Source organism: Stegastes partitus, unplaced genomic scaffold (assembly GCF_000690725.1).
Source record: "Stegastes partitus isolate 25-593 unplaced genomic scaffold, Stegastes_partitus-1.0.2 Scaffold888, whole genome shotgun sequence".
NCBI lineage: Eukaryota > Metazoa > Chordata > Actinopteri > Pomacentridae > Stegastes > Stegastes partitus.
Window position 1 is genome coordinate 1 of NW_007578619.1, and position 27,890 is coordinate 27,890.

At 41.5% G+C, this 27,890-nt stretch overlaps 3 protein-coding genes across 3 annotated transcripts; 1 reads left to right on the forward strand and 2 right to left on the reverse strand.

Moving 5' to 3' along the window:
• Nucleotides 1-3,716: 3,716 nt before the first annotated feature.
• LOC103365879 (transcription initiation factor TFIID subunit 4-like) lies at nucleotides 3,717-15,626 on the reverse strand. The gene is made up of 15 exons (XM_008293433.1): nucleotides 14,438-15,626; nucleotides 13,727-13,878; nucleotides 13,289-13,408; nucleotides 12,494-12,583; nucleotides 12,193-12,315; nucleotides 11,926-12,015; nucleotides 10,832-11,044; nucleotides 9,300-9,441; nucleotides 9,086-9,188; nucleotides 8,682-8,851; nucleotides 8,460-8,590; nucleotides 8,111-8,239; nucleotides 6,839-6,895; nucleotides 6,621-6,743; nucleotides 3,717-5,134 (listed from the first exon to the last, which is right to left on the reverse strand). Exons 1-15 carry the CDS (start codon nucleotides 15,177-15,179, stop codon nucleotides 4,970-4,972), a joined length of 2,550 nt encoding a protein of 849 aa, XP_008291655.1. The 5' UTR covers nucleotides 15,180-15,626; the 3' UTR covers nucleotides 3,717-4,969.
• Nucleotides 15,627-17,614: 1,988 nt separating this feature from the next.
• On the forward strand, nucleotides 17,615-20,052 carry LOC103365882 (protein LSM14 homolog B-like). The gene is made up of 8 exons (XM_008293437.1): nucleotides 17,615-17,741; nucleotides 17,838-18,001; nucleotides 18,125-18,254; nucleotides 18,342-18,530; nucleotides 18,614-18,691; nucleotides 18,948-19,088; nucleotides 19,177-19,303; nucleotides 19,391-20,052. Exons 1-8 carry the CDS (start codon nucleotides 17,615-17,617, stop codon nucleotides 19,545-19,547), a joined length of 1,113 nt encoding a protein of 370 aa, XP_008291659.1. The 3' UTR covers nucleotides 19,548-20,052.
• On the reverse strand, nucleotides 19,854-27,490 carry cdh27 (cadherin 27). The gene is made up of 15 exons (XM_008293436.1): nucleotides 27,254-27,490; nucleotides 26,837-26,986; nucleotides 25,998-26,139; nucleotides 25,756-25,919; nucleotides 23,926-24,057; nucleotides 23,542-23,724; nucleotides 23,075-23,385; nucleotides 22,081-22,223; nucleotides 21,776-22,000; nucleotides 21,465-21,686; nucleotides 21,240-21,361; nucleotides 21,051-21,155; nucleotides 20,812-20,901; nucleotides 20,667-20,726; nucleotides 19,854-20,579 (listed from the first exon to the last, which is right to left on the reverse strand). Exons 1-15 carry the CDS (start codon nucleotides 27,353-27,355, stop codon nucleotides 20,190-20,192), a joined length of 2,541 nt encoding a protein of 846 aa, XP_008291658.1. The 5' UTR covers nucleotides 27,356-27,490; the 3' UTR covers nucleotides 19,854-20,189.
• Between the last annotated feature and the right edge of the window lie 400 nt (nucleotides 27,491-27,890).

The window sequence follows — 27,890 nt, forward strand, 5'->3', positions numbered from 1 at the left end:
TGGGATCCCCTCTGTGCTATTTGTCAGCATCCTCTATATAAGTACATGGAACTTATGTTGCTGCTTATGCCGAGGTGCTCTGCGGAGACCGACTTCTCTGTGTGATTACATGTTGGAGTGCAGTGGGAAATCTGAGCTGCATCCTCACACAGAGCAGCTGTTCTAATCAAATGGATGTAAATCTTCACCTCAGCCACAGGTTAAGTGCCTTCCTCGGGACACTGGCTGCAGCTCTAAATGGTAGGAGATGATTCCTTTGCAGCCAAGTCAGTCTCTGGTGTCCTTTAAGGTACAATCAAGCTCCCATTCCCATCTGACCCTCCATTTCCCTCTGTCAGCAGCACTCGAGGAGGACCAGCACTTACCATGAATAATGGATGTATCGTACAGTCATTAGTAGAAATAAATAATTGATCGGCACACATGTGTAACAGAATTAGTCTTGTAAATTCAGTGATGATATTACAGTGCCACAACAGGAGGAACAACCTAACCATGTGCACAACACATAAGCAGATTAGTCGCGGTGTTCTTATATATACTCCATGTGTTTTATGTAAAGAGACTCTATTTAAAGAGTATAATTTATTCATGCTTGACAGTGATCCCTACCTAAAGAGAGGAAATGTTTCTTATATGAATGATCTGTGTCTTACTGAATCCTAAAAATGAGTTTATAGGTGAGGTGAAAGGTTTGACTTGAAGGTGGTGTTATATAGCTAACAGGGTCTTAGACTAAATGTTTGTGAGCTTCACTAAATGTCTTTTTCTAGTCTTGGACTCGGTTTAATCCATGTCTGGGTAACAGGCTGTTACTGGTGGTTTTATTTCTGATTCATTCTGTGCAGATATTCCTATTAATATTCCTATTTTTAGCCATGCCAGCATCCGTCACCCCACCACTTTGATCCAGACTGAAATATCACAGTTTTATTATTCATTCATTCTGAATGGCTCACCATTAACTTTTATTCAGATATTAATGAATAATCCTACTAACTTTAGTGACCCTCAGTCCAAAACTTTGTGCATGACCAAAAAAAAATGTTCCACTTCCCTCAGTCTAAACTTAGCGTGTTTAGAGTTAATTACCGGACGTGAGCACGTAAATGTAATAAATTGGTGAACGTGGTAAATATACCTGCTTAACGTCATCGTTTTAGTGTCGTTATTTTGAGTTTGTTCCTATGTTAGAGTCAACACCAGGAAACTACTCTCTCCAGACACTAAACACCTTCATTTACATTTAAGTGATCTGTTTAATAGTCTTAAATTGAATCACAGCACGATCTATACAGAACAAAGTGACTGCTCGTGTTCTGTAAATGGAGTGTGACACCTTAGTTTGCTTGCGCCATGTCACGCGTTTGTCCGTGTGAACTACAGGTATGTGCACCAAACACATTTTGTTGTCTGTCCCACTTCATATAGGAGATGACTTTGTAAGAGGAGATGCTCTTCTCCTGTGGGCTGACACTGCCTGCTGCTTGGCCTGATTCAGCTCCATTAAAGAGGCCAACAGGCTATTAACCCCCGCGTCAATACCTCACAGGTTCAGCCGCGCTTACAAACCCATTTCAGCAGCGGTCATAAACACTGGCCTTATTATAGTATCTCCGGGCCAAAGCAGACTGCCCCGGTCAACCCCATAACAGAAGAGTCCGAAAGTCAGCATTAACCCCGGTGGAACAAGGGCAGGGACGTACAGGAAATGGTGTTGTGAGGAAGCGTAAACTAACGAACTGTCGCTGCATGTTATATTTCAGGGTTTGATTCCTCTGGGGAGGCTGAAAACCATTCTCTTTCATTTAAGAATAAAAGTGGTTACAGACTACTGGCTTTGTGAATCCTAATGGATGATAAAGTGCAGTGACTGAATCACATTGTGCCACATCACTTCATCCAAATCACATTCTCATGTCGGTCCTAGGAGGGAGTTTTATTCATAAGCTCAAAGCTTAATCAACATTATGCAAGGAGGCGTTGAAAAGGATAAAATTGATTAACTGACTTTTACTATTACATTTGTCTCACAGCATGAATACAGTGGGATTACGAATGGCACTTTGAATTCACTGGGTTGCAAAGTAATGTCAAAGTAAGAAATATCACGACCCCCTTATTCATAGCTATAGGGGTCTTACCTTAATAAAGAATTTCATAACCTTCCAATTCATGAAAGTAATGGGGGCTACGGGACCTTTCATCAGCCTCTAACCATCATTAAAACTGAGCCCCAGTGAAAGAGTAAACAAGCAGTGACTGTTTTTAGACCGGAGACTTATCATAAAAGTGCAAGAGGAACACCCTGCTGTGAAGCACTATCACATCAGTCAAATCCTATCTCGGAATCTGTCAAAAGCACCCATAGCCAAGTACAGATGAACAGTCATGAGCCTGCACACACACACACACAAACACACAAATAAAGTTGTGTTTGATTTATTATATAATCTCACCCTGGGGGGCAAGCAGATAGGACAACACTGAATGTAAGAAATTAATAACAGCCCCCTTTAATAAATGTCATGGAAGGAAACCGTGATGTCACTTGTCTCTTCCTCCCTCTGGCAGGCTCAGGGTGTTTACCCAACACCCTCAGGTGCAGTGACTGAGACGTTGCTAGGCAACCGCACCATCCCTGTTGTTGCTCTGCCTCTGGCACTCAAGTGGGAGCTTATGTGGACTTAACTCTGAAAGAGCAGCAGTGTTGAGGAGTGGAAGGGGGATTACCAGGAAAAATATTGGATTGGGCTAAGGCACAAGGGCCGAGGCCTTACCTGAATCGCCACCAGACACATGAGAGACTGTCAGGCCACACTGATTCTGTACGCACGACTCTCTCACAGCAGCACAGGGCTTTTATGTTACCAACAATACAGACTGCTTTTCCTTTTTTTTGTCAAACGTTATGTAAAATGGGAGTGCCTGACAGATTGACCCAGTAGTCTGTGTTGTGTATCGAGCAGAGGATAACATGAACATATGAACGCTATCGGCAACCAAATGTAACCAGGGTTTAAGTATAAAAAGAAACTGAAGATGCAGCTGGAGTTCATGTCAGCCTCAAATGAATCTTGTCATGGGGGGGAAATGGGCTATTGCCACCTAGTGGCTCCCAGATGTACTTTCATTATCGAAAATGAAATTGTGGCTCATCACCAGTGATGGCTCCAAATATTATTGTTCCTCTTTGGTCAGCACAGATATGAAAGCTGCTCCCAATCATTGTAACATCAGGCTACTGTCCCAGTGGCAGAATGGCCTAATTATTTCCAGCCCATGGTTTGTGGTGAATGTTAGCAGCTGATGCGGCAGCTGTTGCCAGTGCACCGTGTGTGGGCTGATAATGGAGATGGACTCAAATAAGACAGCCCAACAAAGAAGTGCACAGACTGGTAGCAGACTGTGTGGATGATTTTATTCTGGGTAAAGAGCTGAGCGCTGTGCTCATGGGAGCTGTGCTCAAAGGAAGTCTGTGGAGACCCAGGGGACACGCATTGTGTACTACATGTGGCTTTGCAGATGTTAGAGGATTAAGTGGAATTATCTCTGAACAGGTAGAGTAAGAAGGAATTAATGGCATTCAGCTCATTCACGTACAAAGCCTCACTCTGCACTCTTAGTGCCACACGCTACAAACATCCAGATGTTCTACTAATGCAATGCTGCCCCCTAGTGCAAAAAAAAGAAACATCTTTAAACACCAAGCTAAATCAGTTACTGTAAAATCATTATTTATTCAAACTTTTCAATAGAGAAAATGTGATTTTCTTAATTCTGTATGCATAAATTCTCAAATCTATACAAAACTGTGTGTAAAACTTTAGGTGTAACATTTACAAATATACAGGAAGAAACTCCAGTTTCTTACGTCATAGACACTATGAACCTAAAGGGCTGTCCAGTAGCACACCAAAATATAAGCAGGTAAAGAAATGATTGGAGGACATTGTCAGTCTTCATTAGAAGAGTAAAAATGTGTGTTGGTGGGCAGCTACAAAAATAGAGTTCCAGGTAGATGTATGTTTGGTATAGCAATACAGGTTAAAAGCCTTCTGAAACCTGTTTACGTTTTAGAAATCATTACATGTGAAGCTAATTTAAAAGTAACAATTTGACAGATTAAAACAAAACAAAACAAAGAGCACACCTGTCTTCACGCACTGAAACCTATACACTATTCTGAAACATTCCTATGCATTCCTAATGCACATTTTGTTTTTGAATTTAAGCTACATGAAACAACTGTGAAATTAAATAAATAACTAAACATTCATTTAAGCTTAAATTTAGTAAATAAATATAGTGAAAAAAAATCAAGTAAAGTAATGGAGATGAGAGATACAGGGTGAGCTACGGCTTCATGAGTTACAGCAGGGTTAATTGCTTAGGGATGGTTGTATGGCTTATTCATAGTTAGGAAGGCAACTCAGTAGGTTACACAGTTTGGAGTTCAAACTAATTCAGCTGACAAAAAACAAAAATAAAATCATTATTTAATAAAATTAGTTGGTGGTCTAATAAAACACGATTTTTCATTGCTTTAAAGCCTAATGTGCACACAAATATTTAGAAAATAAACTGTACTATGTTACAGTGCATAATTATACAATATGTCATTTGTTCATACAAAAACAACCCTTACTCACAAAACTATTTTTGCACCATCTTGAAAAAGAAATTGTACGGGGAGAATAAAGGGGCGTCAGTCAATGGCTGCTCTGAAAGAAAACAGGCCTTATTTGGGGAGGGAGGTAGAGAGGCCATCCAGTATGGCTGCTGTTGTATCTCAGGTTATCAGGTTTACCTCAAAAACCTTAAAATGCGCCAAGTCGCTGTTCTCTTCCTCTTCGCTTTCAAGAGTCTCTCATGCTCTCAGCGGTGGGAGCGGTTGGTCTCTTCACACACTCCTCTCTTCTCCCCTCTCCCCCTCCTCCTCGTCCTCCTCTCCTCTCTGACATCAAGCCTATTTGAGAAAGCCCTTGTAGAGGAAATGGGAGCGACTGGTGAATCTCTCGTTCTCCAAACAGAAGAGCAGGTCCCTGAGATTGACGCGTGTGATGCGCTGCCGTGTGGGTCTGGATCCTGAAGAACCAGATCCACCAGACAGAGAGGGACCTGTTCCTGATCCCTGCAACATGAGAGAGAGAGAGAGAGAGAGAGAGAGAGAGAGAGAGAGAGAGAGAGGTGAGGACAAACAAAGGGTGAGCATAGTGGGTGGGTGGAGTGGTCTGATGAGGGAATCATTTGGAAAAGGTCAATCTTGTGTGTACCTTTACTGACATATTTCTCCTACTTCTATAATTAAAGTAACACTGTTGACCAGTATGGAGCTGGAGAGCAGTTGCATCGTATGATAATGGCCTTCCTGTAAACACTTTAATTAGGTTATGCAAGTGCCTTTACTGTCATTACACAAGTACAGCAAAATTGGATGGCTGTCCTGTAACAGTACAAAGAGCGTATCTAAAATGCTAAAACATTGAAAACTCCAAAGAATATACTCAAAGAGAATGAAATAAGGTAGTACAACATACTGTTTTACCGTTTGTAAATACATTTTGCACTAGTTTCAGTGGGTTAGGTTTCTCCTGCAGTCCAGAGACGTGCACATTACTCTGGTCATCAGTGATTCTTACATGAAGTAAAGAATATTCTGATTTGATCGAAAAACATATATCCTGTGAGCAGTATAACCTGAAAGTGCATAGTAGTGGATAAATTGTTGACATAGTTGCCTGGAGATAATAGAAAAACTGTTACAAGTATATAGATAAACAGCTGAAACTGACAAAATGAAAAGACAGATGGCTGGAAAAGAATCACAGGCTGAATGGGAAACTTTAAAGTGCCTGCAGGTATGAACTGAGTCAGCATATCTGTATGTTTCAGCACTGTGCACAGATTTATAAACCTGTCCATGTGTACAGGTGTGTAACTAGCCTTATGCCCAATGCCTGATGAGACAGGCCGTAACAATACAGAACTGCATTTTGGTCAATGGGGAAAATGATAGGACGGATTTGTGTTTCTTAGTTTTTAACTCTTCATTAGGTCAGGTAAGAATGCAGATAATATTGTGCAATCGCTTGTAAACGTTTTACAAATGATGATGACTGTGGGATTGTGTTAAATTAACGTGATGTGTTTAATTGGGATGTGTGATTATATGAGTGAGCTGACAATGTGCATGAGTGTGCAGCTCTGCTTGATCTAACCAAATCAACTTCGTCTGGCTGATACAGTCACCAGGGAGAAGAAATGACTGTTAGTGCTACAATTAGCTACTTCTTCTTAACCCATATTTTGTACTGAATAATACATTAGGTTTCTAGCCTGATCATATTGTTGCCATCAGTAGCATTTTAACAAAAAGCAACACAATGGAAGTTTACCACCAACTGCCTTCCACATGCATTTATGCAAGGCCATGACATATCAAATTCCCCTCTGCAGAACTTTATGGCTATTTCTGCCTTTGCTAACGGAGCAATACAAACAACTGTTTACAAGGAGAGTATAAGATAAACAAAGGTGTTTTTTGTGTGACTGGGTTGTATATAACAACAGGCCAAGAGAAAGCAGGAACAAGGGAGTCTGACTGTCTTGAATGTTACCTCGGCTGAAGCAGAGGAGGATGGAGAGTCCAGATTCTTCCTCTTCTTCCTGGGGCCGATGGCTGCCAAAGCTGTCAGGTTGGCCTCCCTCTGTCTCATCTGAGCCAACTCCTGCTGTTGCATCTGGACAACACACGCATTCCAACATTGAAATCAGCCATGCAGTGCGTGAATGTACAGAAACAGAGAACTTGCGGCGTGTCTTTCTCTCATCGTACCTCCTTTGCCTTCTGCTTCAGACGCAGCTGCTCTGGATCCTCTTGCCGAGCTCGAGACTGCAAAACACAATTAATTAATAGCTGATGCTGGCAGAAGAAAGACCAAAAGCCCAGGAGTGATGTAAGACCAGAGACTCTGGAATTTGCAGGTGTTTGAAAATTACTGAGCTCTCTACTCTACACGAATATCTACAAATACACAGAAAACTGTCACTTTGAAAGGCAGATTCTACATCAACTACTTGTTGTCCAAAGTCTGCTGAAGAGTCCCATATCATCAATATTTGCATATAGAACTGCAAAGGTTTTAAACTGTGCTTGTTAAATAAAAGCCTGTTCACTACTTGAATTTATTTTGTTATGCCCAGATGACTGGAAATGTTGAATCCTTATATACTTAATGTCACATGATTACATTTGTTGCTGCAAACTTATCCCAAGTTCCATTTGATGAATCACACAGTACATTTCTTAGAAGCTGCTGGATTCAGGCAACCTGATGGTGAGTCAAAATCAATTGCTCGTGACCTTTTGTCAGACTGTACACAATATAACAAGAGAAGAGACAAGCTGGGAGATGCCAAAACACTAAATATAGGCCAAACAGTTGTTGTTATGCTGTCAGTGAGTGGTTTAATTTAAACACTCAAAAGTAACAGATGTCAGAGTACAACCACAAAATAATAAACTATGGTGCTTGCTAAAACTTAAAAAACGTTTACAAAATCCTCAGTGACATGTGCTGAATGTAGTACATAAAGGCAACAATGTGCTTGTTTTGACGGTTACCTGAGCTGCCTTTTCAGTCTTTCACACCATCCTTTATCTATTTATTAGATCAAGTTGATTATAAATAAACAAATGTACTTTCACACTGAGTTTGAGTAACATCATCTGAATCACAGATTATGACGTAGCTAACATAAAGCTACAGGTTAAGACATTCAGAACCAGAGAACCTGTGCCTCAGACCAAAGCAAACAGGTAGCCACACCACAGCTTCTCTTCATATTTCATTTATAACCAGAAAGGTTGTGCACACCACAGCCAACCATTCGCCCACAATGGCATTACAAAATACACTGAATCGCACACAGAGGGACTTTGACTTCCTTTTCTGCTAGGGACACCATTACCCCGCTATATCTTCACATAGGAAACAGTTGTTTGCTCCTATTTGAAAGGCTTGCATATAGAATCTTTAACTTTGTCAAGGAATTTCACCGGTAGCCTGTGAACAAATCATTTTGACATCTGTGGGGGATGCTGTACCTTAGCTGCCTTCAGGAGGATTTCTCTCTCCTGTTCTTCCTTTCGCTGTTTCTCCAACTGGTCCAGCTGCTCAAAGAACTTCAGCTGAACACGAACATCGCTGCTCTGCTCGTAGTTGTCATCCTCCTGCTACAGACAGAGGTGTTACAGTGTTATTTCAGAAAGAACTACAATGTTAAAAAGAAAATGAGTCAGGACAGTAGTGACTATAGCAGGTGCAATGAGAAGTCCTTGTCATTTGCATATTAGAAACCATCTTCCAAAGATACACGGCATCTTCTGAATCTGAGTAATGCTAAATCTTACCTACAGGGAAAAATCTTACTCTGTCCATATAATGTAAACAAACCTTGAAAGTGATGTTTCTCTGCTGGGCTACTTCAGAGACTTTCTCCAGCAGGTTCTGAAGTCGCTGCTGAGTAGCGTGAGAGACGTAGTTGACCACGTCCACGCCAAGCTCTGTCACACCGTACCTCTTGCCTGGAGCACAAACACCACGACACAGTGATGCGTGAGACTGACTGATCAATGCACGGATATCATACAGTCAATAATGATGTCAGAGTCTCACCTATCTCCAGCATTCTCCTCTGCAGCATCGTGGACGAGAGAAAAGCCTCGTCCTTACAGGAATGTGTTACCGCTCCCACTAGTCCAGAATTTGTGGCTAGTATATTAGCACTTTCCTCTGATAGGTTCACTCCGGCCATCGAGGCCACGTCGTTGATGTCCTCATCGTCTCTGTCAACATAGATGCAAATATCCATCCAATACACTGATACTGAAATATGGCACACTATATTGCTAGGAGACTAATTTAACCAGAAAAGTTTTTTGAAGCAGCAAAAATGTGCAAACACTGACAGATATGTAAACCATCATTTATATTTTGCTTGGACATCTCATTTTCTACCTACTCATACTAAAACGTCTAGGATTATCATTAACAATAAAACTGATTTGAATGTTCCTCACTTGAAAGTGCCACCCGCCTCTTTCAGCTTGTTCTTTTGAGCCGGGGTCAAAGCTGCAGCAAAGACTTGTTTGGAAACAGGTTGCACCTCCGGCCTCAAGGGAACTGGCAGAGAACAGACAGAGACAGACTACCTCGATTCACCAAAAAAAACACTATTGCTCGCCAAACAAAAAGCAGAGACAGAGAGAAGTGTTGTTAACCTGACATCCTCACCTGGCTGCAGCTCTTTAAGCTGCACCTGTTGCTGTCCCAGCATGATGCGACCAGGGGCCTGATTCCTGATGGTCATCACGGGGGTCGTCGGTAAAGTTACCTGAGGTCTCAACACTGCTCTTTGCTGCTGAGGCTGAAGGATCTGAAAGGGTAAAGTTTAAAACCCAGATTACATTGTGTCTTGTATTGTTCATTGTCACTTCAGCAATATTGTGTTACTGTCTTATTTCTTTACTTTTCTGTTCCGACACCTGCGCTAACGAATTCCTTGTACTTGGTGAATAAAACATGATTCTGCTATTTAATATGACAGATGTGGCTCAGAATTATTGGTACTTTTACACTTAAAAAGAAAATTCTCTGAAATAAGTTGTAACTGACAAGAATAATTGGCATCCACTATTCTCTGCTCCATATTTAATAGAACAGAGACTTAGCTTTTCATTTTCAATGCAGCATATTATTTTAAACACAAAATGATGAAAATGGAAAAGTATTGGTACCCTTAATTATGTAGTGCACTCTTTTAAGGCGATCACTGTAGTCAGGCACTTTTTGTGTCCTTAATGAGACTTGTACGCGTCTCAGCTGGTAGTTTGACTTATTTTCAGCAAACTCCTGCAGCTCCTCTAGGTTTGATGGGTGCCTCCCTCCCTACTGTAGGTTTCTGCTCTTTTCACTTATGTCCAGTTGGATACTGAACTCATAGCAGGTTACTTCATCTGTGAACGCAGAGCCGATGTGCCTTACTGATTATCTGCTTCGTTTCATCTGTCCAAAGGACGCTCTTCGAGGAGCACTGTGACTTCTCAGCATGCATTTTAGCAAACTCTTTCAGAAGTGGGGTCTTTCTGAGTCTTCTTTCATGCAGCCGACCTTCTTTCAAATAGCAACATATGGTGTGATCAGAGTGTTCTGTCTTGTTCTTGGTGGTAAGCTTCTATCTGTTTCAAAATTATCCATGGTTCTTTTTCTGCCATTTGAACTGTCTCTCTGCTGCTACATCCAGGGAGTTTGACTGTGGCCTCGTGGTTCTGAAATTTCCTCATCACGGGAAAATCATGTGCTTGAAGATGGTTTCTCAAGCAATTACGTTGACCGTGCTTGGCAATTGATTTCTTCTTTATTCCCCACAAAATGCTCTTTTTAACTTCTCTTGTCCGTGTTCAGTGTGATGCATATAATGACACAGTGAGTACATTTCTTCATTCAAATAGGCAGAATGACAGACACTATTGAAGAAACCTGTGGTACTAAATAAAGGCAATAGTCTGTTTAAAATATTGCTACAATCCTCTTATTACCTCATCTAAATGGTATCAATTTTATGCAGGCAGTTTAAGATCTTTTAGAATTTAGCTCTACTCATAGCTTCTTTGTTAGATTTTATAGCCTGCCAAGAGATTTTACTTTCAACACTTCAGGAAGAACAGAGTATTGTTCAATGACATGTAAGTGTACGAATACGTCTGCAAATACAAATCAAACTCGTGGAATTGAGTTGAGCCGAGATCTGACTTAATATCAGTTACCAGTGAGTGCGTCTGTCCCGCTTTGTTGATGCCTGGCTGGAGTTGAGGCCTACTGGTTGGAGCAGTTGGTCGCAGGACTTGGTTGCCCAGTACCAATGTTGTGGGGGTGGGTGAGGTGGAAGAGACTGGACCTGAGGCTGACTGGGGGAGCTGACTCTGCTGGATGAAAGCTGCAGAATCTGGGGTGAGCTGCCTCAAGGCTGGGAGGCTTCTCTGCAAAACACAGATAGGTCAACAAACATTACACAAATACAGGGCTGCTGCAATTAGTCGGCACAGTTAATGACGCCTACGCTGGAAACACTTCGTCAATATTCTAAACAGACACGTGGTTTTCATTCTTTTCTAACATGCTTCAGTTCGTTCTTCTGTATCGCTACGTCATTGCTGCAGCATGACTTCAGTTGTTCCTGACTCCAGTCATGCTACAGTTTCAGACAATGGCAGCTGCAGCAGAGTACAGAACGTTTCAAAACGCCCGAGACTTCAAAAGTATGTAAGTACTTCAAGTTATCACAAAACAAAAAGGTGTTCTGCACACCTCCGCAACCCTCCACAGCATAAAGCAAGAATAGAAAATGGATGGGTGGCTCGCAAAGTTTCAATAGCATACCACAGCATCGCTAGCGCAACAAACAAGCACCTAAATAGAAAACACCCAGATGTTATTCAGTTAAATGCATTATCAGAAAAAAACAAAAGCACTGTTGGTGTGGTTGATTTATTCGTAGGACTTTTTCATATCTTTTGTCCTTGTAGCTGTGAAATACACTCATAAAGCCATCAAGCTGTGTACCTGCTACCTTAGAATTTGCATTAAATAAGTGTTTGAGAAAATGTTCACACCAGAATCAGAACTTGGAGGCAAACACGGTTTCTTATCTAAAAAACTTTTTAGTAGAATTTTCCATTTAGTTTTATTGACTGATTGGTAAAATAGTCAATAAGTAACTGGTCCAAAAACCTGTTGTTAATGGCAGCACTACACAGATCATGTTCACGTTAACACGATGTACTACAAAAACCATATACTCTCATGATCTTTGCTGAAAGATGAAACTGTGAAAATGATCATAGAAAACAGGCTTTCTTACCGTGAGGAAAGGCACAAGATAAGGTTGCGGTGAGGAGTTGAGCTCTTTATGCAATCTGTTGGTGAATTCTTCAGCTTCCAGTTTGCCCTCCTATTAAAAAACATAAAGAGCTGTGACTGAGCGCTGTTACATTTACAGGATTTATAGGTTTACGGATCCTCTCCTGGGTGAAGGTTTTGTCGATGTTCTTGGGAAACACTAAAAACCTGATGAGACTCTAATTTCATGTCTTAAACAGTGTGACTTCTGTTTGTAAAGCTCACTCACCAGCAGGTCCTTCACCAACTCTCTCACGCTGGCTGCAGTCTCTGTGGACTGCTTCCCACTGGATGCCAGTTTGATCAATGTAGACAGAAAGTTTCTACATTTCTTCACATTCTCCATTGTCTCCTGCCAGAAACACAGAACATTTAGATTCTGAACAGATTCAGGTGTAATTTGTTAATAATCACGTTTTACATCACAGCATGCTTTGTCTTTTATGATATTGTATTTGTGCAAATACAGAACTTGTAGACAGTACAGTTTACAGTACACTGCAGACTGCTTAGGTGTGTGGACAACTCACTTTGCTCAGTGTTACTGAGGTAACTGTAGGCCCAGCTGCTTGGCTGACTGTTCTCGGGGTCATTCCTGGTGCTGCGGCCCCAACTGAGCTCTAGGAGAAAAAGACAACATGAAAATAGGTAATTTAGATCGTTATACCATTTAAAAAAAATACTTTTCAAGTCATTCGAGGACAGTGTGGGTTTTCAAGCTGTTTCAAAGTTGCTCAAGTACATCAAATAAATGTAAAAGTCTGATTAAAGAGAGGAAACAGGTGCATTTCTCATAAAGAATTTCAAATGATGCTCTTCCTCAAAAAAAAAAGAAATGGTTTGAAGATTGCTCATTCTGATCGCTACCTGCTCTCAACATCACTGTGGACTCAATTTAGAATTTGGCAATGAAATCACAAGCGCATATTAAAATGGAGAGAAGTGCTTCACAGCTTGAATCAAAATGCTGAAAAAGTTTACATCTTTTGTCAGCCTTTTTTGTAAAAAAAAAAAAAAAATGCCCACATTAAATCCTTCTAGTGTCACTTTGACACAATAACTGGTGGCATCATGGTGAATTATAATAAAATCATTTTAAATTCAAACCATGAATGAGGCATTGTGGAATTGGAGCTTCTGTCAGGGTGCTTGTGGGTTGTCAGCTCTCTGTGTAAATCAAGTAGGTTTACATTCTGTGGTCAACGTGACCGGCAACATCGTGAGTTTGCAACATTTGTAGAAGTCTGCAGTTTGTACTACAAAATAGTACAATAACATGCAATAAGCGAAATGAGCATTGTCAGAAATCTTTGTAGCTGACAGACCTGATGGATCAGAGGTCTGTGAAGAGTGGTGGTCGCAGTGACAGATGTTGGGGCTGGGCAGCCCTGTCGGATGATTGTGCTGGAAGACACCTGTCTGCTGATGATGGTGTTTCCAGGAGCCTGAGAGGTGCCACGAAGGAAAAACATGATGAGCAACACGCACTTTCATCCCAGCAGAAAAGACATATATTACATCTAAATTCAAAATCTATTAGTTTTATAATTTTGCAAACAAACAAATAAATAAATAAATAAGACAAATAACATAACACTGATAGACAACCATGCTGTTTTCCATACTTAAGTTATGCAATCTAACACTCTGATCAACAGGTGCTTCCCTGAACTGTAGACACCCTAACACAAGCCACAATACTTAGAGTGAGACATAATTGTTGCAGATCTAAAGCTCTTCCTGGGCAATCTTGGAGATCTTACCTGGCTTGGAGGCACATTTGTGGGTGTAGCAGTCCGAGGTGCCATGCCTCCCTGCGCCTGGGCCTGGGCCTGGGCCTGGGCCTGCATCTGGGCCAGAGCCTGTTGAGGAATCATCAGCAGCTGTCCACTCTCACTGCGTACAAGCACCATCCCTGAAGCAAGACAGAAAATACACGATTGCTTGAATATGATTAAAGACACTGTAAGAGACAACTTTAAAATCAATGTACTACCTCAATAAAATGCTGGGAATAAGCAACGTCAAAACCAGTCTTCATAAATACAGTACACAGCTGAGCCACCATGTAAACACAATTAAATCGGGTTCACCTCGCACAACATATTGGAAGTTAAGTGTTATTTAACCCTCCTATTACCTTCAAATTTACTAACATCTTTTATCCTTGGGTTTAATGTGACCCCAGCTATTTAAACCTCCAGAAAATATCACAATTAAAATTGTCCTCCAAGTGTATGTGTAAATAGCCCTTTAAATAAAACTGAAAAAATATGTCAATGATTTATTTAGAGATTTTAAACACTGAACGGGGTCAAATTGACCCCAAAGATGATAGGAGGGTTAAAGATTTGGATGTGCACTTTCAATGCGCTATGTACTGCATGAATATTAAACTATATAATTATTCAGTTAGAGATGCAAATAAAGCGAAACAAAAATGGTTGATCAGTGAAAGTTGTGAGTCCACTCACCCGGGGGGAGCTGGATGTTGTGAACACTGGGCTGTCCCGGGGAGGTCTGGGGGAGCCTGGGGGCCAACATCTGAGGCGTCAGGGCTCTGATCCCTCCAGCACCGGCGGCTACAGACACAGGAGTCCGGGGGGCGCTGACGGCTCCGGGAGAGACGGCTGCAGCAGGCTGCGGTGCTGACTGTATTATTGTTGCGGGTGGCTCTGCCTTGATGATGTGCGATCCTGCGCTGACTGACACGGAGTTGGACGGCTGGCTGTTGTTTACAAGCGGAGTCTGAGCGCCGACACCTGCGCTCGCGCTGACAGCAACACCGGGGCTCGCGGTATTGTTCCCATTCAAAGTTGCACCCGACCCGGCGGTTTGCACAGGCGGCCTGACGAGCGCCACGGTGGCTCCCGTCGTCTGAGCCGAAGTCACAACACTCGTCTGGATGACGCTGTTGGACGAGGGGGGCACCGTGGCCGCGGGCAGCCCTTTGGACAACACTGGTCCACTGTTGACAGCGGTGACAGACGTCGCGGGGCTGCTGCTGTTACTAGAGCCGCTTGTCACTGTCGTCTCCCCAGCGCTTCCTGAATTGTGAGAGTTCATAGTTTGGCTCCCATTGAAAGTCTGCACTGAGTGTGAGCCGACTTTCCCCTGGTGATTAGGGAGAAAAGTTGCACCGCCGCTAACAACAAGTGTTTTGCTGCCAGGGTCGTGTCCCGTAGCGGAGTCCGTGCTGGCCGTCGACGCGTCCATAGCTGAACCATGGGGAGCTCGTTACTGTAGAGACCCCCCGCACTTCAACTTGTTTAACAAGGAGCACAAACAATCTTAAGTGTGATGGGGCAAAACTACGGCACATCTACTACTTGTCTGTGTCAGCTCCGGCGCTTGTTTTTTTCGTGTACACTCGGAGAGACAAAGAGGAAAACAACATTAGTAGTTACAGCGTACCTGCTTCAGCAATCGTCTTGACCAAGTCCCAGCTGGACATTAGCTCGAGCTACCCCCTTGTCCCGGAACTATAGCCATGTAATTACCGGCTGCCTGGTGCCTACCCCAGTGGTTGTTGTGACACAAGAACGACAGTTGTGAGTCTACAGACCGTAAAGGATGACAAACTACCGCTTTATTCAGCCCTGTGTGTAAAAACAGCTCATCCAGCGGGCCGGAGCCAACCGCCATCTTCACACTCCTGCGAGCTTCTGTACAGCGGGGTACTTACCAACTGACATGCGCCTGCGCACAGCGGCTCAACGTCTCCGAGCAGGAGCCACCGAACGCTGTGATTGGCTGCCGCGCATCGTAAAAGGCGGAACCAATGGCTTCAGCTGTCATTCCAGGGGATGCATGAGGCGGAACAACATCGTACTGGAGGCGAAAATGTTTTCATCAAACGCTACTTCGACGCCGGGGTGTATGCGATAGCACGACAGCTATTCCGTCTCAGAATCCCACAATGTGACGTTTGGTGGAACAATAACGTGGTTTGCGACGAGCTAACAAACCCAATTTCGGGGTTTATTCGCGCTCGGTGCGCTGTGCAAGATGGCTGCAGTGGTAAAGCCGAGTGAAGTAGCTGTTAAGAGGCGTTTGAGGGCGCCCCACCCTGCTGCACGGAGGAAATGTCCCGAGCTGTCAGCCTGCCACGGGATTTAGTGCGGTTAAACCCCCACGTGTGCTGCCTATTATGAACACACAAGGCAAAAGCAAACTTAATGCGGTTAAATAAAGGTCTGAATGTGGTGTGGTTTTCATTCAAATTCAAATCGTGCTGTCTATGAAGCGCCCTGCAGCTGGAGACACCGCCTGAATGTCTTCAGTTGAAAATGTAGAATAACTTCTGCCTGTCAGAAAATGGGACATCCTGTTCACATTCATTGTTTTCTGTATTAGTGGATCAGTGTTCAGGATTCAGGAAAAAGGACTTTGTTGAGTCTTTATTAACGTGTTAATTAGGGGCAAAAACTGAGTTCTGATCAACATTGTTGCCTGGATTTAAATCCTTCATCTCTTTTCGCACCTAGAGAAGTCTCTGTTTTAATCTTTTTTTAAATAGTTTGACTTGTGAGGCCATATTTAGGGTTCAATGTGTCCAGTAACATAACTCACAGAGCCATGACATTTGATGAAACAGACAAAAATGTTTTCAACACATTCAGCTGATCAAATGGCTCCAACAAAGGCCACATCTTTTAATTATTCACCATTAAAAGTGGGGGGAAACATATACAAAATTTAAAATGAGCATGGCATCGGCCCCAAAAAGTTCCCTAAAGTCGATATATGGATGGATGGATCCATATTTTCTACTAAAAATACACTATTTGGTCGATATTTCAGCTACTTTTGAGGCCTTTCATGATGGGTAGCCAGTACTTTGAGTCTTTTATTGCAGCTATGACATGCCAAAATGATGATGTGGACTCATTCTAAGGACCACAAAAACTAGTGTGCATAGGAGTCTAGTTATTGTCATTATATGTACAAAGAATATAAAGAAATCTGCAGACAGAATTTTGCCCAAAAATGAAAAGAAAAAATGATAAACTATTACATTTGAAAACAAATGGTAAAGAGAGACACGGAAAAAAGAAAAGAAAAAAAGGAAATCGATATTGAATTGACAAAATTTTTTTTGTATTTTAAAAATTGAAAGTAGTTCAAATGAATTGAATTTTGAATTTTGTTGTCCAATTTTTTAAAATTATTATTATTATTTATTTGTATTTTTTTTTTTAGCAAATCTGGGTTGATTTGACATTATATGGAACAAATTAGCCAAATAGTGTATTTTCTTGTTTCTCCTGATTTAATTTGGACAAAGTTCTACTTAATACATGCTGGTGAGTGTAATTCATCAGAAATGGTTCAACATTGTGAATCAGAGTAAGTTTATCGAACTCTTGCTGGGATTACTTGACAGCCTGTTCTGGTGGGATGTTTGCGTTAATAACAGGCTGCAGACTCCACAGACCTGCTCCTGTCTCTTACTTTTGGTGTACGCGGACCCACTAAACGAACCAACCCCGTTTTACGCGCAGCTGAACCGTCCAGCTGCTAAGAGCTGCGTCACCGCCAGTCTTATAAAGCGCACAGGTGCCCGCTAATTGCGCACATTGCTGATCAGTCTGTGTGCCGTGGGTTACTGCTCTGTAATTTAGCTGCTGCTCAAGCTCAAGGCTGCAAACATGAGTGCTGGAGGAGGAACTCCTTATATTGGCAGTAAAATAAGTCTGATATCCAAGGCACAGATTCGTTATGAGGGAATTCTGTCTTCTGTCGACACAGACAGGTCCACGGTGGCTTTGGCTAAAGGTAGGTTGGTGCTGTGGAGAATGTGTCTGTTTTTTTCCTCCTAATTATCTCTCTAAGTTTTGAACAAATTTCTAAATTAACTTTGTATTTCACCAGTTAAATCCTATGGCACAGAGGACCGCCACACAGACAGACCAGTTCCACCCAAAGATGAAATTTATGAATATATCATCTTCAGAGGAAGTGACATCAAAGATATTACTGTGTCTGAGCCTCCAAAGCCACACCATGGTCTGCCTCGAGACCCTGCCATTGTTCAGGTACTATGTGTGTGTAAAAGGAAATTTGTTTGATTCAATCTTTCGTCATTCTAGAAGCATTTGGCATGAATAGAATATTAAGCGATTACTAAAACAAAGTTCTTTTCATTGTTGCAATCGTAGTCATCCATTGGCAGCTCCTCTTCTGCGTATCACCCACGCTGGAGTCCTTACAGGGACATGATGCCCACCTACAACCAGCTGGCTGCTAGTTCTCTACTCAACCAGCAGTACAATGCAGCACTGGGCCTCGGTATGAATAATTATCTGCAGGAGACGGCTCCGTAATGTCACATTCTGACTTTCTCAAGCCTCACCGTGTTTGTTCCTGTTCCCTCAGTGCCAGGACTTCACGGCCAGGCCAGAAGAGCCCCCATGGTGGAGCAGGCCGTCCAGACCGTGCCTCTGGCCGGCGCCGCACAGAAAAAGGGGAAGGCCTCAACCCAGCCTCAGAGCAGACAGCCCGTCCGACCCAACCAGCGCTCTGGTCGAGACGGCTCCCAGGTTCAGAAGGAGAATGTACCCACCCGTAAGCAGACTTCACAGCAGTTTTTATTTTTTTGTTTTTAATCTCAAATAAACAAGAAACCTCACAGTTAACTTGTGTTTTAGGCAGAGCATCATCTCAGCAAAGTGCAGCCAAGGTTCAAGGCCAAGGCACTGAAAACCAGAAACAAAGGCAAAAACAAGGTAACAATAAGAAGAAAAGATGTACATTATAAACCAGTTTTCATTAACAGAATGTGGTTGGCCTTGACTGTTTGACAGGTTTCTGAGGAAGGCAGAAGTAATTTTGTTCAAGTAAACAAACTTTGGTCATTTTGTCCTTAAGCAACGGATGACGTAACAAACGGTCCTGGACTAGCTGAGCCTGCTCTTAACGGTGACTAAACCAGTTTGACAGTGGTGTTTGTCATACTTGGAGGTCTTTCGTGCTTATTTGCAGGCAGCCGCAGGTCCAGGAACAGAAGGAGAGGCCAACTTCTGGTGAAAAACCCCAAGGCTACAACTTTGGAGTTTGAGTCAGACTTTGATTTTGAAACGGCAAATGCTCAGTTTAAAGATGATCTTACGAAGGAGGTTGTGGGTACGTTTGCCTTAAAGATCACTTCACTTAGACTTGAGTATAAAAGTTTAGGTGTGCAAACAAATGGCTGTTTTTTGCTTTGCTGCAGTGGAGAAAGTTGATTCTGGGGAGACCCAGGACAGCCCGGGTATACAGGAGGAGGAAACTCTGGGAGAGAAGTACTACGACAAGACCAAATGCTTCTTTGATAACATCTCATCAGATCTGAAACCCAGGTGGTTATGGTAGCTTTTGCTGTTTGTCATGCCTCAGAGTTTTGTCAAGCTCTGCAACATATTCAGTTTTTATTTTTTTGCTCTCAGGAGAACTACCTGGGCGGAGGAGAAAAAGTTGAACATTGAAACGTTTGGCGTGCCTGGTCGCTTCCTGAGAGGCAGAGGATTCAGAGGCCGTGGGCGCAAAGGACAGAGCACCACCGAGCAGCGAGCACTCCCAAAAGTTGGCAGCGGGAGAGTGTAAAGGCTTTTCTTTTTTGTTAATGCTACTGTAAATATTGTAGTTTTCTACTTATTTAAAAAGTACCTCCCTGTTCTCCCCCATTTTGAAGCACTTTAAGTGGTATGTTTTTGTTTTTTTTTTCTTTATCCCAAATGTGCATTTAGGGAATCTTGTACTTTGGATCCTTTATATGAAATGGGAGAGCAATTTCTTTTAAAGCCAGCAGCTGTGCACTTAAAGCAAATGTATTCATCGTTAGCTTGGAAGCATGCAATGTGGAATTTGTCTTTTGAAAAGACCAGCAGGCATGTCTTTTTTTTCTTTTCTTTTTTTTTTTCTAAATGTCTGAATGTATTAACTTATGACTGTCTGATTGCACAAATGTGACTCCAAAGAGGTCTTGAAAGGCCATCTTCTCAAAATTGACAGACAGAAGTACTTTGTTTTGTTTTTTTCTCCCTATTTGTAAAATGAAAACTATGGAGAAACATGTGTAACAGTTGCTATTAAATAACATGATAAAACACACTGGCTCTCCTCTCTGGATCTGTAAAATCCAACTGGAACACTGTTAACTGAGCTTTATTAATTCACCTAAAGAAAAGAAATCCCACAATTTAAAATTAGTTTCTTCATACATGGAACGCACAGAAAAGAATCTGTTCAGTTTTGTGTTTTTGGCGGCTGGCAAATGGAAGCCAGTTGGTTGAAACTTGGGCCCAGATCTTTCAGTGCTTTCTGAAACGAATCGTCGTCAGGAATGGGAATCTTCTCCAGATCCGGGACGCTGTCGGAGTCTCCCTCCTCTGCATAGAGGTGAGGCTCATAGTCCAGTAAATCATTTTCCGTCTCCTGGAGAGAGGAGAGTTTCTGTAGATGGAGGGCAACTGTAAGTACAGTGTTTATTTTAACATTTTCATGTTTATTTACAGTGTAGCAGAGTAGACATGATGGAACACTACCAACCGAGTGAAGCAGGTTGAGGATGGTTGTATCCATGATACAGCTGAAGCTCCTTTTGTGGAGGTAATCCATCGTGCTCATGCCTTCAGACTGTACATAAACAAAAGTTCACACAAAGATCAAGTTTCTTCCGTCATGTCAAACTAAGAAACCCAAACCTGTCCACTGCTGTACTACCTGGTAGGTGTGGTTGTGGTTGTGGCCATTCGCAACTAGAGAATTCCAGGCCATCTGAGACTAGACGAAAGAGGGATTGAAACAGAAGATGAGCAAAAATAAAGAATATTTGAACATCCACTTGTGATATGAGTCTTTATATCACCTGGTCCTGAGTGCTGCTGAATAGGTAGGAAACATCTTCTCTCCTGTAATTCTCAAAGTGTTTGTAGGCAAAGCCTTGCTCCACATTATTCTGTGGAGTTGAATGACAAGAACAGCAGCTGATTTAAAGGGCAATCCGTTCACACATTATGAATGACAGTCTTCTTTTTCTCCAAAGGGTGCTTTCACTCATGTATGCAGCAGAAGACTGACCTTTTTTACATTTCCATCCATGCCCACCTTTGATGAAAATGTAATGTTTTCCCTCCCATCATGCTGACTTTGCCACATGGCTGCATTGTGTTGTTTCTTCTCAGCCGGCACTATGAGGACACCGTCCGGCACCTTTTAAAAGAAAAAGAAATGCTCACTGATATTTGCATTGAAGCCAGTCACGGATTTTGTTTGCAAATGTCTCTCTGGGTCGACCTTGCAGTCAGTTCCTGGTTTCTCAGTGTTTGACTTGAGGAGTGTATCATTGGAGCAATCATCGGGCGGCAAAGTTTGGAACTTTGTTTTGCAGGAGATGAAGACCGCCATCAGCAGCATAACTGTGAGATGACAAAACAACTTAGAGTGAGTTAACAGGGCTGTAAAAATACATATCACAGTGTGCTTTAATACTAAACAAAAGGCTGCGGTTTCATTCCTTACATAAAAGTAAAAACAGTGAGCCGAACACTACGCCTAAAGCACCAGAGGCAGCTCCTCCTGCAGTGGCTCGGCGGCTTCGGCAGTTCTGTGTCACGGTGCAGTCGCACACAGTCACGCTGAGGTTGTAAACACCAAACTGTCCCTGCATGTCCGAGATCTTCACATTGACTGTGTGCGGACCAGCGTACACACTGGACTCCTTCACCAGGCCGGCTGTGAAACCTGTGAGAAACAATGAAATGGTTTAAATAGAAAATGAAGCAGTTGTGTTGCTCTGTAATGTTTGATCCCATATCATAGCTGTTTCCAACCGTATGCAGGATTGAGTTTCCATTTTCCGTTGACATTCCCCAGCAGCTCAAACGTGAAAGGCCCCCCAAAGGGATTTCCGTCAGGGTCAAAGGCTGTGATGTTGGTGGTCGTGGGGCTGTCAGACATACAGACATCCACGAAGTCTACTGTCGGCTGTGGCACGTTGTCATTCTGGTCAGCCACGTGGATCTGCAGTGTGGCTGTGCCTGTCTGAGGTGGCTCACCTGTCCAAGATTTAGTAACAATAGGGTCACAAAGCAGTTTCTTTAGATGTATTTTTTTCATATGCAGAGTGTGTGTTTACCATCATCCACTGCATGCAGTAAGATGGTGTAGAGTCCGTCAACAACATGAGGAGATTCTCTGTCAGGTGGCTTCACGGTAGTGATGTCACCTGTGTGTGGATCCACTGTCACCCAGCCGGCAGGATCATGTCCTACCTTGTAACTGTGGACAAACACAATGCACTTTGATATAGAAGGGGCCATATTAAAACTCACACATGTTAAATTAACCCTCCAAATTCCAAAACGAGGTTTGAAATAGCATATTATCTTTTGAAAATTGCTAATGTTAGTGTTTGTCAGAGTAAGAACCTACAAAAATGCAAGGAATTGCCCATCCTACATATGTTAAAGTCATGGTGATTAAACTGATCATGTATGATATGTGGCTTTGTTGGGAAAATGAAGCAAATCTAAATGAAAAGTTAAATATTTCACCGTACATGTCTATAAACTGGGACAACAAAGAAGAAACAAATTAGAAAGACTGAGAAGAAAATTAAAACATACTGGATCAATAAAACTAATGCAGCATTGCTAAAAAAAAAAAAATGGTATGCATCAGCAAGTTGTTGGAAGATACATTCAGCATGGTGAAATATTTAGAGTTGATGCGCTGAGTAGAGAGAAAAATGTACAGTTGATAGAATTTGTAAAAGTATAAACAGTTTAATATGTGCAGAATGTAAATGTCACCTTTGTTTTTCAAATATTACTTATATGGGCACTTGAAAAAACATTGTATGTATTTATTCTAGGTTTTTGTTGTTATTGGGTTTTTTTTTAAATAAAAAATAAATAATCAGTAAAATTCAGCTTTAGTTTTTTCTTCTTTTTCAAAATCCTTTATGGCATTATAACTTGAATTCTCTCTACCTCTAGACATGGTTGTGCTGTTTCCATTGTCATGCAGGATTTTGTACTGCAGTGCAAAATGAGCTCAATAAAATGTGACAGGAGCAAAAACCTTACAGGGAAACACTTGGAGCTTAAAGGGTTAAGCATCTCACTTACACAAAATCTCGTGCATGGCTGGAGTCTGGATCCACAGCGGTCACTTTCTCAACCCAGGTTCCAACGGCTGCGTTCTCCTCCAGCACGGCCTCCTTGACTGCCACGCTGAACACTGGGGGGTCATTGGCATCCTCCACTTCGATGGTGACTTTAACAGAATGAGGCTGAACAGCACCATCATCGCCTTTAGTGGTTTCAACAGTCCAGAGGCCCGAGGACGGCTTGTCTTTCACTTTACAGGAGAAATATGGCGCCTCGTTCTCCACTGAGATTGACAGCTCTCTCTGTGCACCTGCCTCGAAGTCTAAAGCCTGAAATCATACGGGAGTATGAGTAGTTAGAGAACAGAGGTTAAAAACATTAACCTCAAGACCAAGCATGACAAACATGGGTGCAGGAATTAACCTACATAGAACACAGAAGTGGGTGTCACTGTAATGTAAAGCATGCAGTCAAACACCTCTTACTTTTACTACCGTCAGGATTCCATCATTGGTGTCTGGGTCAGTTTCTACCCTGAAGTGCTCTCCTTCATCTCCATGTATGGTGTATTTGGCCTTCCACGCCCGGCTGTTGGGGCTGTCTTTGTCAGTCACATGCAGCCGCAGAGGAGACGATCCAACCTCATGCTCTGTCACTTTGCTGGAGCCCTGTTGTTTGAATCCAAGGTGCATAGATTTTTTTTTAAAAAGTAAAAGAAATCTGCACAAGAGCCTTCTTACACTCCCTACATGTGCTTTCAGTTTTTCCATCATACTGTTTATTCAAAGAGCTGATATGACTTATTTAAAGTGTGAAACTTGCTGCATAAACACAGGCACAGTGTTGCTTTTTATCAGACGGCTGCCTACTGTTTGACCGCTGATGATGGGAAGGTGGTTGTTGCCGTCCTGGACATGAATGACCACAGTGGTTGAACTGGACAGGCGGATGACTTCACCGTGGTCTTTGGCCTCCACCAGTATTGTAAACATCTCAGTCACCTAAACACATGCAAATTAAGATTGTTATATTAACAGATTAAAAGAATAATGCACCGCTAAACATGTATCCCATCCGTTTGCCTGATTATTCTGCACAAAGTATACTTCTAAATTAGTTTTTAATGTTGCAGGTATACTCACTCCTTGTTTATTTTAGAGAAATCTATTTTATAATTACTGCAACAGATCTATTTTCACTGACACTGTTTGGCTAATCTCTAAAATCACAGTGCAGCTTGGTCATGTACTGTTATAGTCAGAGTAGAAAGAAGCATTTAGATCTTGTACTTCAGTGGAAGTGCGAATACCACAATGCAAAATACTCTAAATTACAAAAATATTGCATCAAAATATATTTAAAGACCAAAGTAAAGGTACTCATTATGTAGAATGGCTCATTTCACAACAATGTACATTAATGGATTATTATTATCACTTTGTTGTCGAAGGTGATGTAATGACTTTATATAGTTTATTTGTTGTGTAGCTTGTAAATTTACCTTCAGGGATCAATTAAGTTTTTCCTTATCTATAAAATGACATCATAATTTATTCGTAAATCATATTTTGTATTGTTAACCTAAATCTACAAAGTAACTAGTTTCTACATTTATCAAGTGAATGTAGTGCAGTTTAAGGGGACTCATAACTGTACCCAAATACAAGACTTGAGTAAATGTATTCAATGACTTGCCATCACTGGAAATAGCTCTATTAAAAATACTTTGCATGCAGTCAAGCAGCATTTAAAGAGTACATACTTTCCATACTTGTATAAATACAACATCATGTATTATGTTCTATTATCAGGTCAAGATCTACATTTAGAAACTCAGTTAATTTACTTCAAAATACTGACAGTGTAATTCTGTGAACATTAAATTCTGTATTTTACTGTTAACTTCTGGTGGTGTAATGACTCCGACTTAATAAAATAAAACAACATTTTACAGCATCAGTTTCTTAGACTAAAGAGAGCAATATTCTGTGGGACGTATTTGTGACATTGCATTTTTGGGTCACAAAGAAATGTAATGAGCCCACACATGTCAATCATCTCATATCTAATTAGCTCCAATTAGCTAATTAGATTCTAATTAGCTGCCAAGTTGTTTTGCTTTATTGCTTTTTGCAACATTATTGTTCTATCTTTATATTCTGAGAAGTTTTTTTTTTTAGGTTTGTTTTGTATTTTTAACCAAATCTTGTGTTTTTGACTCTTTTGGTAAAACAGTTTTCTCACAGAAAGTTTTATGAAATTCATGTTGTTCAAAAAGTTTAAGTGAAAACAACTTTTTCAGGATTAAAACTTGTGATATTAGAATGTTTACAGTAACTTATTTAAGGTTTCGGGGGGCATTTAATGTGTGAGACTGTAAAGTGGAGCTGGACTATTAGACCCTATTCTCCAAAATTACAGAGTGAGTTTCATTCTGCTTTAAGAGTAACAGTTAAATAACATTCCTTTTGCCAAACTCTGAACACACATGTTTTTTTTCATGTAGGGCCCTGCAATTACACCTCAGGCTGGATGAAGCAACGTCGTGTTAAAACGTGCAGGAATGGATGACAACCTACGCGTCTTCCATCTGCTAAAAGAAATGAACCGCCCTGAAATGCCACCGTTGTTCCATCTTTACAAAGTACTGTAGCCTGCATCAGATGTAATTCTGATATATTTGCATAAAAGTCTCTTGCCTCATGATCCAAACATCCTTTAAATGAGATTCCTCCGAACTCATCAATGAAGAATTTTGTGTCTGGAACGTTTGGAGACACAGATTTGATTTCATAGTGGAAAGTTGAGTTTGGCGATCCACTCTTGTCCCTGTCGTGAGCGAACACAGTCAAGACATTGGAGCCTGTTTGGAAACAAGAAAGACGTTTAATTAAAACGCAATGTTTAAATCGTAGGACGAAAATAGAGCAACATTCTTTACCTTGTGTGCTCTCCTCACCAACGCTGTGTTCATACAGATCCCTCTGAAACAGCGGTGGGTTGTCGTTGATGTCCCGTATGTAAATCTCAATTCCTAATCTGGTGTCAATTGATAAATCTGTCTTTTTGGCCTGAAATCGCAGCTACAGAGCAAAAAAAAATAGTCAAAGTTAGTGACAATGTGAAGGAATAGTAGGATTAAATTGTTGGATATTGTGAATTTAATGAAAGCAACAACTGTTCAACCGGTTTTCAATTTTTCACATCACAGAACAGTAATAATCCACATAGCCAGTTTGCATTCAGACAAATTCTCTTCCGACATACTGACAAAAACGTGTGACCTATAACAAAATGTAAGCAATTCACACGCTTTTTTTTAAAAAGTCACACTCATGATAACGCAGAAACCAACCCATCTTCCAGGGTAAAGTATTCGGAGCAACAAGCCTGAAGACATTCCAGTGTGCTTACTGTGCAAAAGCAGTAAAGGTGGCGCCTGTAATTCAGTTATAATGTGTAAGATTTTACTGTCACTGTCACTCCCACTGCCCCATTTTCTTCCATCTCCCTTTGTCCTCCATCGAACCTCCCTCCCCGTAAGCCACTCTGTATTTTTCCCAGCTCTTTGCATGGATGCCGACCTTCTTTAAGCTCACACACTAAACAGACCATGACCATAAACAGGCCATTCACTAAATTAGTTCTCTGAAAAATGTACCGATCAGAATTGCATACTCCACCTTTAAGTCAGCATCACTAACCACTGTAAACACAGATTTCTCTTCCCAAATCAGTGAGCAGAATTCCACAGCAGTATTACAAAGTGTTTGGCATTACCTTCAGCAGCGTTCTCTCCTCGTAGTCCACAGCTTTGTGGACGAACAGTTCACCAGAGTCTTTATGAATGGAGAGGACTCCCATCGGCTCCTCGTCTACTCCTTCTCCGAACAGCTCAAAGAATGTCTGATATTCCCGCTCAATTTGTATCTACAACAAAAGTTTATGCATTTTGCAGTCAGAGTTTGGGAGCCTGAGATGATCATCTATGAGTGATTAATGCACACTGTGACAAATGTATAAGCTGCACTTGAATAAAGGAGAAAATAATTGCAGGTGTCAACGTAAAGCTCAGTATCAAGACAGCTTATGAAAGAATTGATCATCTGAAGATCTTTAATAATATCTGGTAACTTTATTAAGGTCTGTCAGTGTATGAAATTTGGGATTTTGACCAGTTCTCTTTGGTTTTCTCACCTTGCCCAGCGCATAAGGGAAAGGCCCCTGGTTCTCCTCTTCAATCTCAAAGGAGTCAATTATCCAAGTTCTTCTGTGACGGCTCAGCACCTCTGAGCTCATTGCACTTGACAAATAATAACACTGAAAGACAAACAGTCAGGCACACCTGAAGTGCACAGTCTTTACAATGAATGTCGCATTGTGCAAAGTAGGTATTTGGTTTGCGGCCATAGGCAGGACTTTGTGTCACCTGTACTCTGGGGGAAAAACGAAAATGAAGAAGACGCATTGTTGCACAGTTGGTGAACCAGTTTCTATGAAATGTAAACACAGACATTTCTACGGGAACAGGTGTATCAAATTGTGATAAGAGGACATTAGCTGTTGTCAAAATAGTTTGAGGTTTTTCGTAGCTAATAATCAAAACCATCCAACCTATTTTGCACAATGTAAGACAAATAATTTGCCTCTCTTCTTTAAACTATAGGAAAAAGAGATTATTGTTTAAAGTTTAATCAGAAATCATCATATATAAAAGTCATTTTAAAGCAAATGCAAAAAGAGTGAATAAAGTAAGCGTGGCTACATACCAGGAGGAAGAAGCAGAACATGATGCTTGTTCAGTACATCCAGTTCAGAGTGTGTGAGGACAGAC